Consider the following 15400-nt stretch of genomic DNA (forward strand, 5'->3'; position numbering starts at 1 on the left):
CCATCTATTTTGGATTGCAATTGACCATGGATGCTGATCTAGTTTATCAAGAAATAAAGTCTCCCGAAGATTCCTCATCCAGAAGAAGAAGTGGGAAATTAGATGTTATTCAACAGGCAGGTAAGTAAGTCCATTTATTTCAGGCAGCCTCTCAGACTGAGAAAAGTGACATGTTTTCTGAAAAACACTCCATTTCAGTTTCTTTTAATAGCAGTTTAAAGGAAAACGGAAGCCCACATGGACAATGGGAGGTGGGTGGGCAGATGAGGATCTAAATTTAAGTTGCCACTTGGCTGCGAAGCTCACTCTGACTTTGATCCAGTTATAATATTTCCCACTTGAATTTCCTTCTGAAGATTTGTTACTGTGCAGATAACAGAGAGAGACCCAGTACAGATGCTGTGTTTAGTTTGTGGAGAAATTATGATACCAACAGAAACAACTGCACTATCCAAAATATTACTCAGGATTTATTGCATCTTCTGAAATAGAAAACAGAAGAAAGCTCTTTGAATTGGAAGTCTTGCAGTTACCTTTGTTACCAAGTAACATACAAAAGTTAATCTCAGCTTGGGAAGACTTACTGCAGTCAATGACATAGAGCACTGCAGAACGAAGACCTCTATCAGGCATAGAATAGAATAAAATAGAATAGAATAGTATGGACTAGACTAGACTAGACTAGACTAGACTAGACTAGACTAGACTAGGCTAGAACAGAACAGAATAGAATAGGAGTTGGAAGGGATCTTGGAAGTCTTCTAGGCAGGAAACCCTATACCATTTAGATAACCAAATGGTTATCCACAGGGGTGGGTTCACACTGGTTCGGGAGAACTGATAGCGACCCGCTGGTGACATCACAATGATGTCACCAACCTGGTTTGGTCAGTGCTAGTCTGTGGGCAGCATCTTTTATCCCCCTTCTGAGCATGTGCAGAAACCAAGTCTCCAGCACTGCACATGCAGTCGCCATCTTCTTTCGGGCTTTTAATTTTTTAAATTTTTTTTGCCACTGCACATGCATGCACATTCAAGGCACGTGAACACCCATGAGCTGCACCCATATGGCAGGCGTATTAAGAATGTCGCAAATCTTCTCTTTCCTCACTTTGTCTTTGCAGGCTCAGGCTATTTGCTGATATTCAGCCTTAGTTATGTGGCTCTTTTTCCCCACTTTTTATAGTTGTCCTTTTTGTGAAGGTTCATTGGGAATGTGAATCTTTAAAAATCTTATAGGAACCCAATGGAGCAAGGTATCAAGCTGCAGTGCCTCTAGCAGTCAAAATGGGGTGGGGGCTGCATGCAATGCCCACGTGCCCCATTTTTGGTTTGGATTGCCTCCTGCACCACTCTGCCAATGAAATTAGGTATAGGGGGCCCACACACATTTTGGCTGGCAGGTGCTGCAGGAGTGTCCATCAACTCTCCCCCTCCCCCTCCTGGCCGGCCCATGGAGGAGAATTACAATGCTAATCTGACCCTTGAAGAAATCCAGTATGACACCCATGCTCTAAAGCTGACCATTGTTCTGAATGTCTGTTGTTCATCCATTCACGTCTGTCTCTTGCAGGATCTTTGCTCAAAAGGCAGTAGAATAGAGATCTTCCTCTCTATGTTTTTCTGAGCCCCCTCTTTTTTCATTTCATTTCATTTCATTTCATTTTTTCATTTCATTTTCCTGCTACTTTCATTATAATTATTTCATGTGTGTGTGCAGTTATGTATTATGGCTATTGTGCAGTTATGCATTGTGTGTATTGATAAGACCACGTTATTTGGGAGCCACTTATCTCCCAGACTTTTTGCCTTTCCAGTAAGAGGGGATGTACTTCAGATCCCTTTGACTGTAATGCAGGATTAGGAAGGGAATCGAAAGTAAGTTGGTAAGTGTTGTATTGCCTCTGTACAAATCTATGGTGAGACCACACTTGGAGTACTGTGTACAGTTCTGCTCACCGCACCTCAAGAAGGATATAATGGAACTGGAAAAGGTGCAAAAAAGGGCAACAAGAATGATAAAGGAAATGGAGCAACTCCCTTATGATACCAGGTTGCAACGCCTTGGTTTCTTCAGCCTTGAAAGACGGTGTTTAAGGGATGACTTGATCGAAGTGTATAAAATCATGCATGGGATAGAAAAGGTGGATAGAGAAAAATTATTTTGTCTATCACACAATACTAGGACAAGGGGGCACTCCCTAAAGCTCATAGGTAAGAAAGTGAGGACAAATCAAGAGAAATATTTCTTCACCCAGAGGGTCGTTGGTTTATGGAATTCACTTCCAGAAGAGGTCGTGACAGGTGTCAGCCTTGATAGCTTCAAGGCAGGATTAGACAGTTTCATGGATGCCAAGTGTATCGGTAGTTATTGAAACGGATGTCCATGTTGGTTGAGGCAGGCAGGATTCCCTTGAGTACCATTTGTTGGGGGTAAGGGGAAAGGGAGGGTTCTGCCTTCTGTTTTTGCTCAAGATCCTCATGGACAATTGGTGGGACACTGTGTGACACAGAATGCTGGACTCGATGGGCTTTGGCCTGATTCAGCATGGCTCTTCTTATGTTCTTATGTTTGTAATATAAGCAAATGAAAATTTACTTGATGAAGGCTTGGAATATCACGTGTCAGATGCCAGAAAACCAAGGAAACTGGTTTTGCTTGAATTTTGCAGATCACCGGTTGTGCCCTCATTGGCACTGGATTGTGCTGCGGTTTTCCTGTGCTTTGAATGTTCTCTTGGTGCTGGCCTTGATACGGATAGGAGTTCACGGTGAGTATTGTTGAAGCAGAGAGCATGATGGGGTTCCGTAAATAACAATCGAATTTATTGAGCTTTTTAATCAAAGATCAAAAATCATCACTTCTAATAGAAGTATAGCTAAAGCAGCTTTGTTTAAAGGAGAATATTTGTAGCTCAGGGTTGAAATGATGGATCTTTGATGCTCTCGGAGTTTGGCTGTTTTGTTGCAGTCACCAGTGTTGAAGGCTAGAAGTCAAGAGTTCTACTCCCACCTTAGACATGAAACCCAGTTTGGTGACTATGAGCCACTCAGTCTCCCTCAGCCCAACCTACATCACAGGATGTTGTTGTGGATGAAGGAAAAATCCATTGTGTATAAAATAATTTAAGTTTTATTTTAAGAATATCAGTATTTGCTGTCTGTAGTTTCTGTCTTTAACAAGATAAGGATTTCCTGTTTTTCCTTATCTTGTGACTGTCATTTTGGGATCTGTTTTTAACAAGATAAATGTTTGCTGTTTAACAAGATAAATGTTTGCTGTTTACCCAATAAACCATATAAGGTATTATTCATCTCCAGGAGAAAGAAACAGGATGTGGACCATATTTGGGCAAGGAATTCTGTGTACCCGTGATAGGTTGAGGAATTCTATGTACCTTTGTGATTTGTAAAACCTATATAACCTGCTCTTTAGCTTCTGTACAAGTGTCTCTTCCCTTATGAAGAGTACCCGCTTTGCAAACCGTTTTTGGTATACCCAGAGAGAATAAACATTTCTGTTCTCTTTGTCCAAACGTCTCGTGTGAACTTTTTCATAAAATTTCAGCGCACAAGGAGAAAATAGAAGAAGGAAGAAGTATAGAGTGTGTTATTTGACAAGATATTTATAAAAATAATAAAGGCAGGACCTCAAAAAAATAATAAAGTTTGCGAGAGGCTATCAAAAGGTGCTAAATGGAACCTTGAATATTATTATGAATCCTTGGCAGAATTCAGATGGGATTCTTTCTTTATCCAGAATACAATATCTGAGATATTGTGCAGTTTTAATTATGAAATTATAATTCTGACTTAATGTTTTAATAGGTCTGGGATGCAGTTCCTTAACAGTGAGAAACAGAAGCTCACAAAACTCCCAGGAAATGACTGGAATTTCAAATACACATCAATGCAAACAAGATGAAAACAAAACAAATAAAGAATTAGAAGAAATCAGGACTTGTCTAAGGCTATATTTCTGTGAAGCTACATATCCACTTACAGGTAACTCTTTCCATTTTAAAACTGAAACGTTCTTGTGACCCTTGTTATAATTTTCTCAGAAATCTTTATCTCCAAATATGTCTAGCATCTCTTATTGATTGTTTAATTGCATTTTTGGAATGCCCATCTCCCTCAAGGAGATATCATCTATCTCAGGGGTGGGTTCCTCCCAGTTCTGACCAGTTCGCCCACTGGTGACATTACACTGATGTCACCAAACCAGATCAATTGGTGATAGTCCATGCCATCTTTTTTTTTTTAATGAATTTTTTTTCTTCTGTGCATGCACGGAAGCCGAATTTCTGGCATTCAGTCGTTATCTTGTTTTTGGCCACGTGGAGGCAGCTGCTTTCATGACAAACCATTTTTCTCTATATGTTACATTTTACTGGTAAAGAAATAAAGGGCGACTAGTACAGATCTTTATCAAACTATTTAGTTCTCATCAGCTGGCCATACCCTTCTTGGACTTAAACTTGGGCAGCTTGCCTAGGCCAACCTCTAGGCAAAGGAAGAAGTGAACTGGCAGCGAAGTAAGTTAGAATCCACCCCTGAGATTGATCTGTCTATCTATCTATCTATCTATCTATCTATCTATCTATCTATCTATCTATCTATCTATCTATCATCTATCTAATCTATCTATCTATCTATCTATCATCTATCTATTTATCATCTATCATCTATCATCTATCTATCTATCTATAATCTATCTATCTATCTATCTATCATCTATCTAATCTATCTATCTATCTATCTATCAATCTATCTATCATCTATCTATTTATCATCTATCATCTATCTATCTATCTATCTATCTATCTATAATCTATCTATCTATCTATCATCTATCTATCTATCTATCTATCTATCTATCTATCCATCTACCTACCTACCTACCTTTCTATCATCTATCTATCTATCTATCTATCTATCTATCTATCTATCTATCATCTATCTATCTATCTATCATCTATCTATCTATCTATCATCTATCTATCATCTATCTCAATATATATCTATATCTATATCTTTCTATCTCTATATCTATATTTAGAGACAAATGATATTGTTAGTCGATTTGTGTCAATATTTTTATAGTTTTTTAAATAGTTTTTTTCTTTTTTTTCTCTTGTTAAACTAAAATAAGAGTGCATTGTTTTATATAACTGCATCCACAATAAAGAGAGTTGGAGGTAACCTTTTTTAATGTTATTTTTCCTCTGTTTTTAATTCCCTTCTGAAACCTTCCCTGTTGTTTTCCTCACCCACCTTTTCCTTTTTATTGTTATATTTTAGCCCTTTTATGAAATTTAATAACATTCTTTTTTAAAAAGAACATGCTAATCTATGCAAACCATGAAACCTAAGCAAAGCATGAAATTGAATGAATGAATGACCCCAACCCACTAAAATATAGCAATTTTTAAATGGAATCCCCTCCTTACCTTTCCAGAGCTTGAAATATAACGGTAGAGTTGATGACAGACATGGTTTTTTAAAAGTAAAGATTTGTTTTATTTTTTAGGGAATGGATCCTGCAGTGTGTGTCCTCTAACCTGGCTTCCGTATGAGGACAAATGCTACTGGATTTCTACTACAATCCAGACCTGGAACGAAAGCTACAAGGACTGTGCAGCAAAAAGATCTCAGCTATTGGTTATTTCTAGTACAGGACAGCAGGTAAAAGAATTTGTCACAGATTAGGAATCTTTCTTACTTTTTCTATTTTTAATTTGAAATAAAACTATTTCAGTGGTTAGATTAGCATTTACCAGCAGTTTTCAGGTGATAGTTCAGAGCACAGGTGTCAAATTCGCTGCATAATTTTGATGTCACATGACACATTGATATCACATGATGTCACATTGAGCTGGGATAGGCATCACCTGCATGGTCTGTGGGCCCCCAATTTAACACCCCTGCTTCAGAGGAAGTGGGATTAGTCAAATGAATAGATAGTAGGAACCTTCCCTCATGGATGTTTACATTGATCTTACTTTGATGTACTCCATCTTTTTCTATCTGAAGGATAAGCAGATAGGGTGAAATCCACTTGTTAGAGTTCCCCACCACATCAGAAGCACAACTGGCAAAAGGTCAGAGAGCTGTTTGGGCAGTTAATTAATTTGGAATAATTTAGAATGGAATAACAAAGTTGGAAGGGACCTTGGAGATCTTCTAGTCCAGCCCTATACCCTTTCAGAAAAATGGTTGTCCAATCTCTTCTTAAAAACATCTAATGTTGGAGCATTTACAACTTCTGGAGGCAAGTTGTTCCACCGATTAATTATTCTAACGGTCAGGAAATTTCTCCTTAGTTCTAGATTGCTTCTCTCCTTGATTAATTTCCACCCATTGCTTCTTCTTCTGCCCTCAGGTGCTTTGGAAAATAACTAGAGTCACTCTTCTTTGTGGCAACCCCTGAGATATTGGAACACAAATCCTTCTTTTCATTAAGCTAAACATTCCCAGTTCCTGCAACCGTTCTTCATATGTTTTAGCCTCCGGTCCCATAATCATCTTTGTTGCTCTACTCCGCACTTGGAATCTCAACATCTTTTTGACATTGTGGTGACCAAAACTGAATGCAGTATTCCAAGTGTGGCCTTACCAAAGCGTTATAAAGTGGTATTAACACTTCACGTGATCTTGATTCTATCCCTCTGTTTATGCAGCCTAGAACTGTGTTGGCTTTTTTGGCAGCTGTTGCACACCCCTGGCTCATATTTAAATGATTTTCCACTGGGACTTCTAGATCCCTCTCGCAGTTGCTACTATTGAGCAAGGTATCAGATATACACTACTTGTGCATTTTGTTTTTCTTGCCTAAATATAGGACCTTACTTTTTTCATCATTGAATTTCATTTTGTTAGATGGCGCCCAATATTCAACTCTTTAACACAATCTCAGTAATAGGACACATTGAGGGGTACCAATCACCATTCTTGTAATGAAAATTAAATGATATTTTATAGGAGTTCATCCAGGACATAATAAAGGACGCATGGATTGGGCTCACATTCAAATTGCCAGAGGAGAAGTGGATGTGGATCAATGGCCTACCATTAAACCAAACACGGTGAGTGTTCAAGAATCCATGGAAGAAAACCTCTGTAATGTAGTGGTTTTTTTAAAAAGGAGAGAAATATATATAATTTAGACACCTAGAGGCACTAGAAGCATCTTAAAGAGATTATAGGGTCAGCTTTCACTTCATCAATGAAAGAAGCACACCAGTAGAACTGTGAAAAAGCTATGCTTAAGACATCCCTTATACTTTATTATGTCCTGGATGTGGAGGTGGGTTTCTCCTGGTTTGGACTGCTTCTCCCAAACCAGTAGCAAACTGCTGGGGATGTCACAATGATGTCATAGAGATGGTCGGTGCTGGTTCTTGGGTGCTGCCATCTTTTTCTTTGAATTTTTTTTAAAAAAATTTCCAGCTCCCCCCCCCCTCCTTCTCTACATTTACAGAAGGTGACTTTCTAGCACTGTGCATGTATCATCATCTTGTTTTGGGTGGTTTTTATTATTGTTGTTATTATTGTTGTTATTGTTATTATTGTTGTAATAATAGTAATAATTAATAATAATAATAATAATAATAATAATAATAATAATAATAATAATAATAATGTTGTGGTTAGCTCTGGCCCAGCTCCTGCCCCAAGGACTGTGGATGTGGGGGAAACATCCACATGCTGCAGGCTGTTTTGCTCCTGGTGGAATCTGCTGATGAAGGCTCCTCTGACCAAGAAGACATGAGTGACAGGGAGGAGGAGAGTGTGGCAGACAGCTCAGAAGGAGATCAATTATCTAGCTCCTCCTTGGATTCAGAACAAGAGTTAATGATACAGCCACGCATGTGGAGAGCGATGCATAGGCAACAACAACTGAGAGATTATTATCAAAGAAAATGAGGTCACCTGTGGTTGGGTGGGGATGTGGTAGTTTGAAGTTTAAATTTGAAGTTTAATCAGATTTGTATGCCGCCCCTCTCCGCAGACTCGGGGCGGCTCACAGCAATAGCAATACAATGTAAGACAAATCCAATATTTAAATTAATTTTTAAAAAAACCCCACAAGTTAAAACCAATCATACACACTAGCGTACCATGCATAAATTTTATAAGCCTAGGGAGAAGGAACATGTCAATTCCCCCATGCCTGACGACAGAGGTGGGTTTTAAGGAGCTTACGAAAGGCTAGGAGGGTGGGGGCAACTCTGATATCTGGGGGAAGTTGGTTCCAAAGGGTCGGGGCCGCCACAGAGAAGGCTCTTCCCCTGGGTCCCGCCAAACGACATTGTTTAGTTGACGGGACCAGGAGAAGGCCAACTCTGTGGGACCTAACTGGTCGCTGGGATTCGTGCGGCAGAAGGCGGTCCTGGAGATATTCTGGTCCAGTGCCATGAAGGGCTTCATAGGTCATAACCAACACTTTGAATTGTGACCGGAAACTGATCGGCAACCAGTGCAGACTGCGGAGTGTTGGTGTGACATGAGCAAATTTAGGAACGCCCATGATAGCTCTCGCAGCTGCATTCTGCACGATCTGAAGTTTCCGAACACTTTTCAAAGGTAGCCCCATGTAGAGAGCATTACAGTAGTCGAGCCTCGAGGTGATGAGGGCATGAGTGACTGTGAGCAGTGATTCCCGGTCCAAATAGGGCCGCAACTGGTGCACCAGGCGAACCTGGGCAAACGCCTCCCTCGCCACAGCTGAAAGATGTTTCTCTAATGTGAGCTGTGGATCGAGGAGGACGCCCAAGTTGCGAACCCTCTCTGAGGGGGTTAGTGACTCCCCCCCCAGGGTGATGGACGGACAGATGGAATTGTCCTTGGGAGGCAAAACCCACAGCCACTCCGTCTTATCCAGGTTGAGCTTGAGTCTGCTGGCACCCATCCAGACCCCAACAGCCTCCAGGCACCGGCACATCACTTCCACTGCTTCGCCGACTGAACAAGGGGTGGAGATGTAAAGCTGGGTATCATCTGCATACTGATGATACCTCACCCCATGCCCTTGGATGATCTCACCCAGCGGTTTCATGTATATATTAAATAGTAGGGGGGAGAGGACCGACCCCTGAGGCACCCCACAAGGGAGTAACCTAGAGGTCGACCTCTGACCCCCCACTAACACCGACTGCGACCGACCAGAGAGGTAGGAAGAGAACCACTGAAGGACAGTGCCTCCCACTCCCAACCCCTCAAGCCGGCGCAGAAGGATACCATAGTCGATGGTATCGAAAGCCGCTGAGAGGTCAAGAAGCACCAGGACAGAGGATAAACCCCTGTCCCGGGCCCGCCAGAGATCATCCATCAGCGCGACCAAAGCAGTTTCCGTGCTGTAGCCGGGCCTGAATCCTGACTGCTGAGGACCTAGATAATCGGCTTCTTCCAAGGACCACTGGAGCTGGAGTGCTACCACCTTCTCAACAACCTTCCCCATAAAGGGAAGGTTGGAGACTGGTCGATAGTTGTTGAGAATGGCTGGGTCCAGGGAAGGCTTCTTGAGGAGGGGGCGCACAAGTGCCTCCTTGTAGGGATCCGGGAAGGACCCCCTCCCCAAAGAAGCGTTGACAATCTCCTGGACCCAGCTCCGTGTCACCTCCCTGCTGGCCGAAACCAGCCAGGAGGGACACGGATCCAGTAAACAGGTGGCGGAACTCACAGCTCCAATGGCCTTGTCCACTTCATCAGGTGTCACCAGATCAAACTCTTCCCAGACAGGTGGACAAGTACGTGCCCCAGTCACCTCAACTGACTGGGGCACGTACTTAGTAATTAGTGAGGCTGCTATAAATAGCAGCCTGTGGGTTTGGCCATTGTGGAGGATTATCTGATCCTTGTGTTTCATGACTGCTTTACTGACTTTGACCTTTTGTGTGCTGATTTTTCCCCACTTTGAAACTAAACCAGAGCAAAGTGTGTGTCACTTTGTGAAAGAAGGACTGTGAATTGCCTCACAGCTGCAAGCTAAGTATCACAGAACTGATAAGGGACTTGTACAAATTATCAGTTTGTTTGGAGACCAGTGCTCTTTGCTATACAAAAAGAGGGCTTAGTTTAAGTGAATTTTCATTATAAAGAACATTGTTTTGAATTTTCAAACGTGTGTGTGTCTGAAATTTGTACCTGTGAATTTTTGGGAGGATTCTACCAGAGAGCCCGACAGAACAAATAATAATAATTATTATTAATGTCATCATCATCATTATTATTATTATTATTATTATTATTATTGATTTTTGGGCACTGCACATGTGTACATGCGCCCATGTGGCACAGGAGGAAGTAAGCCAGCAGCGAGGTAAGTTAGAACGCATCCCTGTACAGGATCCATGGCTTCATTATTTTGGCTTTCTGCTGTTGTTGTTCTATATTCATTCACTTTGTATGCTGTCCAAGTCCCTATTATTAGGGCAAAGCAGGGGAGGGGGGGGCTCACAATTAAAAAATGTGGCTAGCATTCTTTCTGAGAGTCATTGAGGCCACCTGAATAGTGCAAATGGGTCCGGAACCTTCTATGAACTGGTGAAAGGACTGTGTTGTTGACTGGAGATACTGTAGGTGGCGTCATACCTCTCTCCATCTGTTTAGGGAGGACTCTTCAATCTTAATGTGCATGGCCTCTTTGATCCAAAGGAGTCAAAGTCTCTTTCAAACCAGTGTCTGCTCTGTCCATAATGTGGACTTTGCTCTCTTCAAAGAAGTAGTTTTGTCTTTCAAATGCAGATGGAGTGGTCTAACACATGGCAACTCCAAATCTCAACTAGCAAATGACCTGTCCTACACATTGGGAAGAAGAATCTGAACTCCAAATACGAACTGAATAATCAAATTATCACAGATAATCCCCACTCGGTTAAAGACCTTGGTATACTAATAATAAAATATTTAAGTGCCATGGCCCACTGCAACAACATAGCCAAGAAGGCTTCAAGAGTTGTAAACCTAATCCTACGTAGCTTCTGCTCTGGCAATCTCACACTACTTACCAGAGATTACAAAACTTTTGCGAGACCCATCCTCGAATACAGCTCATCTGTTTGGAACCCATATCGCATCTCAGACATTAATACCCTTGAAAATGTCCAAACATACTTAACCAGAAGAGCCCTTCACTCCTCCACTCGAAATAGAATACCCTACGAGACTAGACTTTCAATCCTGGGCCTAGAAAGTATTGCCCACAAGATCATATGCTGCAACGTCCTGTCTGTCGGCAACTACTTCAGCTTCAACCACAACAACACAAGAGCACACAACAGATTTAAACTTAATATTAACCGCTCCAAACTTGACTGTAAAAGATATGACTTCAGTAACTGAGTTGTCGAAGCGTGTAATTCATTACTGGACTCCATAGTGTCATTCCCAAACTCCCAACACTTTGCCCTTAGATTATCTACGGTTGACCTATCCAGATTCCTAAGAGGTCAGTAAGGGGCGAGTACAAGTGCACTAGAGTGCTTTCCGTCCCCTGTCCTATTGCTCTCCTATATCTCCTATACCTTTCTTCTATTCCTATATCTCTTCTTCTATTCTTTCATTGATATGTTCTATTACTATATCTTCTTTTCTATTATTTCTTAGATATATTTTACTATGAGTATCTCCTCTATAACCTTCATCATGTATTTTACTATGCGTATATAGATATATACCCACTAAAACCCTCATTGCGTATTGGACAAAATAAATAAATAAATAAATAAATAAGTGCTAAATCCTATCCTGGTAGGTTTGTTCTCCTATGTTGTGCCATGTATTTGTGAAGTGATTGTTTTGTTTCTCCAATGTACAGATCTGTATATAAGTAGTGGGTTCTAAAACCCATTGCTACCATTTCGTGTGCATGCGCAGCGCTTCGTAAATAATATAATGCTAAAATTATAACACTAATACAGATTTAGAAAACGGTTTGGGTAATGTGCTTTGTTAGTTTTTTAATGAGTTTTATTGTCCATTTTTAATATCTGCCATTACATTAAACTCTCCAATTATGTGAAATCCTTCATTTTGTAATTCTATTATTTATTTTTATGTATTACATTGTAAAATTCATATTAATCTGGTAATTCTGTATACAGTATTCCTAATTTTTTAGTTTGGTGTGGATGTCTTATAATAATATTACATTGTATCAAGTTTTTTGAGTTTTATAAAATTTTTGCTTCTCTTTTTTGGTGCGTTGAGTGCACCAAATGCACAAACCCACAGTGACTTTTAATGATTTCAGAGAGTCAGTTTGATCTAGCCGTTTAAAGCAGCAGGTTAGAAACTGGGAGTGTGAATTCTAGTCCCTCCTTAGGCATGAAAACCAGCTAGGCGACGTTGAGCCAGTTTTTGTCTCAGCCCAGCTCACTTCACAGGGTTGTTGTTATGGGGAACATAAGAAGCTGAAGGAGAATTGTATATGTTCCCTGCCTTGCTTTACCTATAAAGTAAGGCAGGATAAAGGCAGGATAAAATTCTAATGATTAATACAATATTTTGCTTCCATAGCTTATTGCAGCTCCAACAACAACAAAGGTTCTGGTTTACTAAATGTAACATATTTATCGAGGCCTCACCTTCCTACATCATACCATTTTGCATGTGTTTGTGTATCTTTTGTGTGTTTGTGTATGTGTGTGTGGGGGGGGGAGGCTGTAAAAGGCAGGTGTCTCTGTTGATGGAACAGGTGGCTCTTGTTTATCTTTTTTTCCTAAACTGAAAGTCCTTTTCTCTTTTCCTTCCCAGATTCCGAAGCTTGAAGGCTGACTGTGGTACAATAATAAAGAATGGAATTTCCTCCGATATGTGCACTTCAGAGCATCATTGGATTTGTCAGAAACCATCTGTATTCATCTGAAGATTTGACTGTAGAAATTTAAAAAAATTTCCCCCTCACCTTGTAAATGTTGGCTGCCTTTTTCAGCAATGGCTATTCCACCCCAGAGCAAAGAAGTGCTATGTGAGGAAACGGCTACTAAATCTTTATACCAGCCTGTTGTAGATGAGAAAAGTAGCATAAAAGGAAGTTGCTTCTAAATGAAGATGGTTTAGTGGTATCCCCTGCCCATTAAAAATAATTGAACCCATTAAAAGCCCTATGCACACTCCTATTATATCACTTTAAAAATAGAGTTCAATAAATAACCTGTTTTTCCCAAAATTAGACATCCCCTGATGATAAGCCCAATTGGGCTTTTGAGTGCAATAAGGCAATAAGGCCAAGTGCTTATTTCAGGGTTCAAAAAATAATATAAGACAGGGTCTTATTTTCAGGAAAACACAATAAAATAGAATAAGTTATAGTTGCATCTTAAATATAGTCTGTCATATGAAAAAGAAACCAATGGTTATCTTTAGAGATATGGTGGTTGTTTCTACTATATCTATTTTTTTCCTCCCACCGCACGATATCTTCAGTTTCAGATATATAATTTTCATCTGTCTTACTCTGCCCGCATTAATTTCTGAGACAGAAAAGCTTCTCTATGGACAGGCCTATTCAATCAAGATGAACAACACTGGACTCCCACTCCCCATCATTTCTCCCCATTGGCTATCCATGAAAACTAGATTCCCAATTATTATCACCAGTGAAGGGCTATCAAAATTTTTACTACCACACTGTGGGCGTGGCTTATGCAGGACGCCCTGCATTTTCTTTCAACATCTTTCAGTGCAAATTGGGTGCTCTGGGGTGGAGCTCCATCTTTGCTACCCCACTGCGTTACCTCCCGTCCGGACAGTAGCCCACCCCTTGATTGTCACCCATCCCTTTAATAATAAAAAAATCATAATACAGATAGACCCTCATTTGTGGCTTATGACTAAGGTGTCCAGATTGTAACATTGCTAAAGAGAGACACCATTGACCGGAGGAGGGGAGGGCGGCCAGGGAGGGCGCGTATTGCTTATATTTCGCTTATAATCTGAGAATCTTCAGTTCTAATGATAAGCTTCTCATGCATGAGAAATGAAGCATTTCCAAAGGGGAAAAACCAAGAAAGTCACATTGGTTTTTTTTTGGAAAAAGCAGTTTTGCCACAACAGTGCCACTTCTCTTGAACAGTAGGCAGAATTCTGCTGGCTCTTAATGAATAGGCAAACTATTCAGTGTAAACACAACATGTCACATCTCAATGCCTAAACACATCTAGGGTGGATAAATTGTTTCACCCTTTTATTACCTATTTTAACTTGTATCCCCAGTCTGTCTTTTACATATTTCCTTTTGGTAGTTGAATATGCTTAAACCACATTAAGTAGGATACCTATTTTCAAACTCCATGCTAAAGAAACTTTCCAGCATCTGAATATCTAATCTGAGGCTTTTGTAGCTGCTATGGAGAATTACCTGAGGATTGGGAAAGAAGTGATGGTGATGTGGTTTCCCTCTTCAAAAAAAAAAAAGGGGGGGGGGTAAACAGACCCAGGAAACTTGAGACCAATCAACCTAACATCAATCCCTGGGAAGGTACTGGAAAAGATAATCAAAAAACAGATATGGTGTTTTAAAAGCCAGCATGAGTTTGTTAAAAATAAATCATTCCAAACCAATCTTATTTCATTCTTTGATAAAGTAAATAAATTACTAGACCAGTGAAATGCTGTGGATATAGTATACTTACATTTTAGTAAGGCATTTGATAAAATAGACAACAATCTACTTCTTGGTAAGCTACAAAAATGTGAAATAGACAACATCACCACCAGACAGATTTGTAACTGACTGACAAACCATACTCAATGAGTAGTACTTATTGGTACTACATCCACATGGAGGGAAGTAAGCAATGGGGTACCACAAGGTTCCATCTTAAGGCCAGTGTTCTTCAATATCTTCATAAATGACTTGGATGAGGGTATAGAAGGAGAACTCATCAAATTTTCAGATAACACTTAGCTGGCAGGAATAACCAACAGCCCAGAAGACAAGCTCAGGATCCAAAAAGATCTTGATACACTTGAACGACAAAATGAAATTTAATGTGGAGAAAAGCAAGGTTTTACACAGCAGAAAAAACCAAAGATACGGAGTACAAATTAGGTGGCTCAAAAACAATAACTGTGAGAGAGACCTTGAAGTCCTGGTGGATGATTGCTTAAATATGAGCTAGCAGTGAGTGGCAAAAACTGAAAAAGCTAATGCAATCCTTACTTGTATAAACAGGCACACAATCAAAATTACATGAAGTATTAATACCACTTTATAAAGCCTAAATACAGCATCCACTTTTGGTTACCACATTACAAAAAAACCATTGGCTGCCGATCAGTTTCCGGTCACAATTCAAAGTGTTGGTCATGACCTTTAAAGCCCTACATGGCTTTGGACTAGACTACCTCCAGAACCGCCTGCTACCACACGAATCCCAGCGACCGATAAGGC

General features: G+C 40.3%; 1 protein-coding gene across 1 annotated transcript; it reads left to right on the forward strand.

Moving 5' to 3' along the window:
• Positions 1 to 26: 26 nt before the first annotated feature.
• On the forward strand, positions 27 to 12871 carry LOC139158365 (killer cell lectin-like receptor subfamily B member 1B allele C). Its single transcript, XM_070735668.1, has 6 exons — positions 27 to 120; positions 2673 to 2771; positions 3829 to 4005; positions 5534 to 5688; positions 6985 to 7088; positions 12760 to 12871. The coding sequence occupies exons 1-6, from the start codon at positions 27 to 29 to the stop codon at positions 12869 to 12871; spliced, it is 741 nt and encodes a 246-aa protein (XP_070591769.1).
• Positions 12872 to 15400: the final 2529 nt, after the last annotated feature.

The sequence above is a fragment of the Erythrolamprus reginae genome, chromosome 2, assembly GCF_031021105.1.
Source record: "Erythrolamprus reginae isolate rEryReg1 chromosome 2, rEryReg1.hap1, whole genome shotgun sequence".
In the NCBI taxonomy this organism is placed as follows: domain Eukaryota; kingdom Metazoa; phylum Chordata; class Lepidosauria; order Squamata; family Dipsadidae; genus Erythrolamprus; species Erythrolamprus reginae.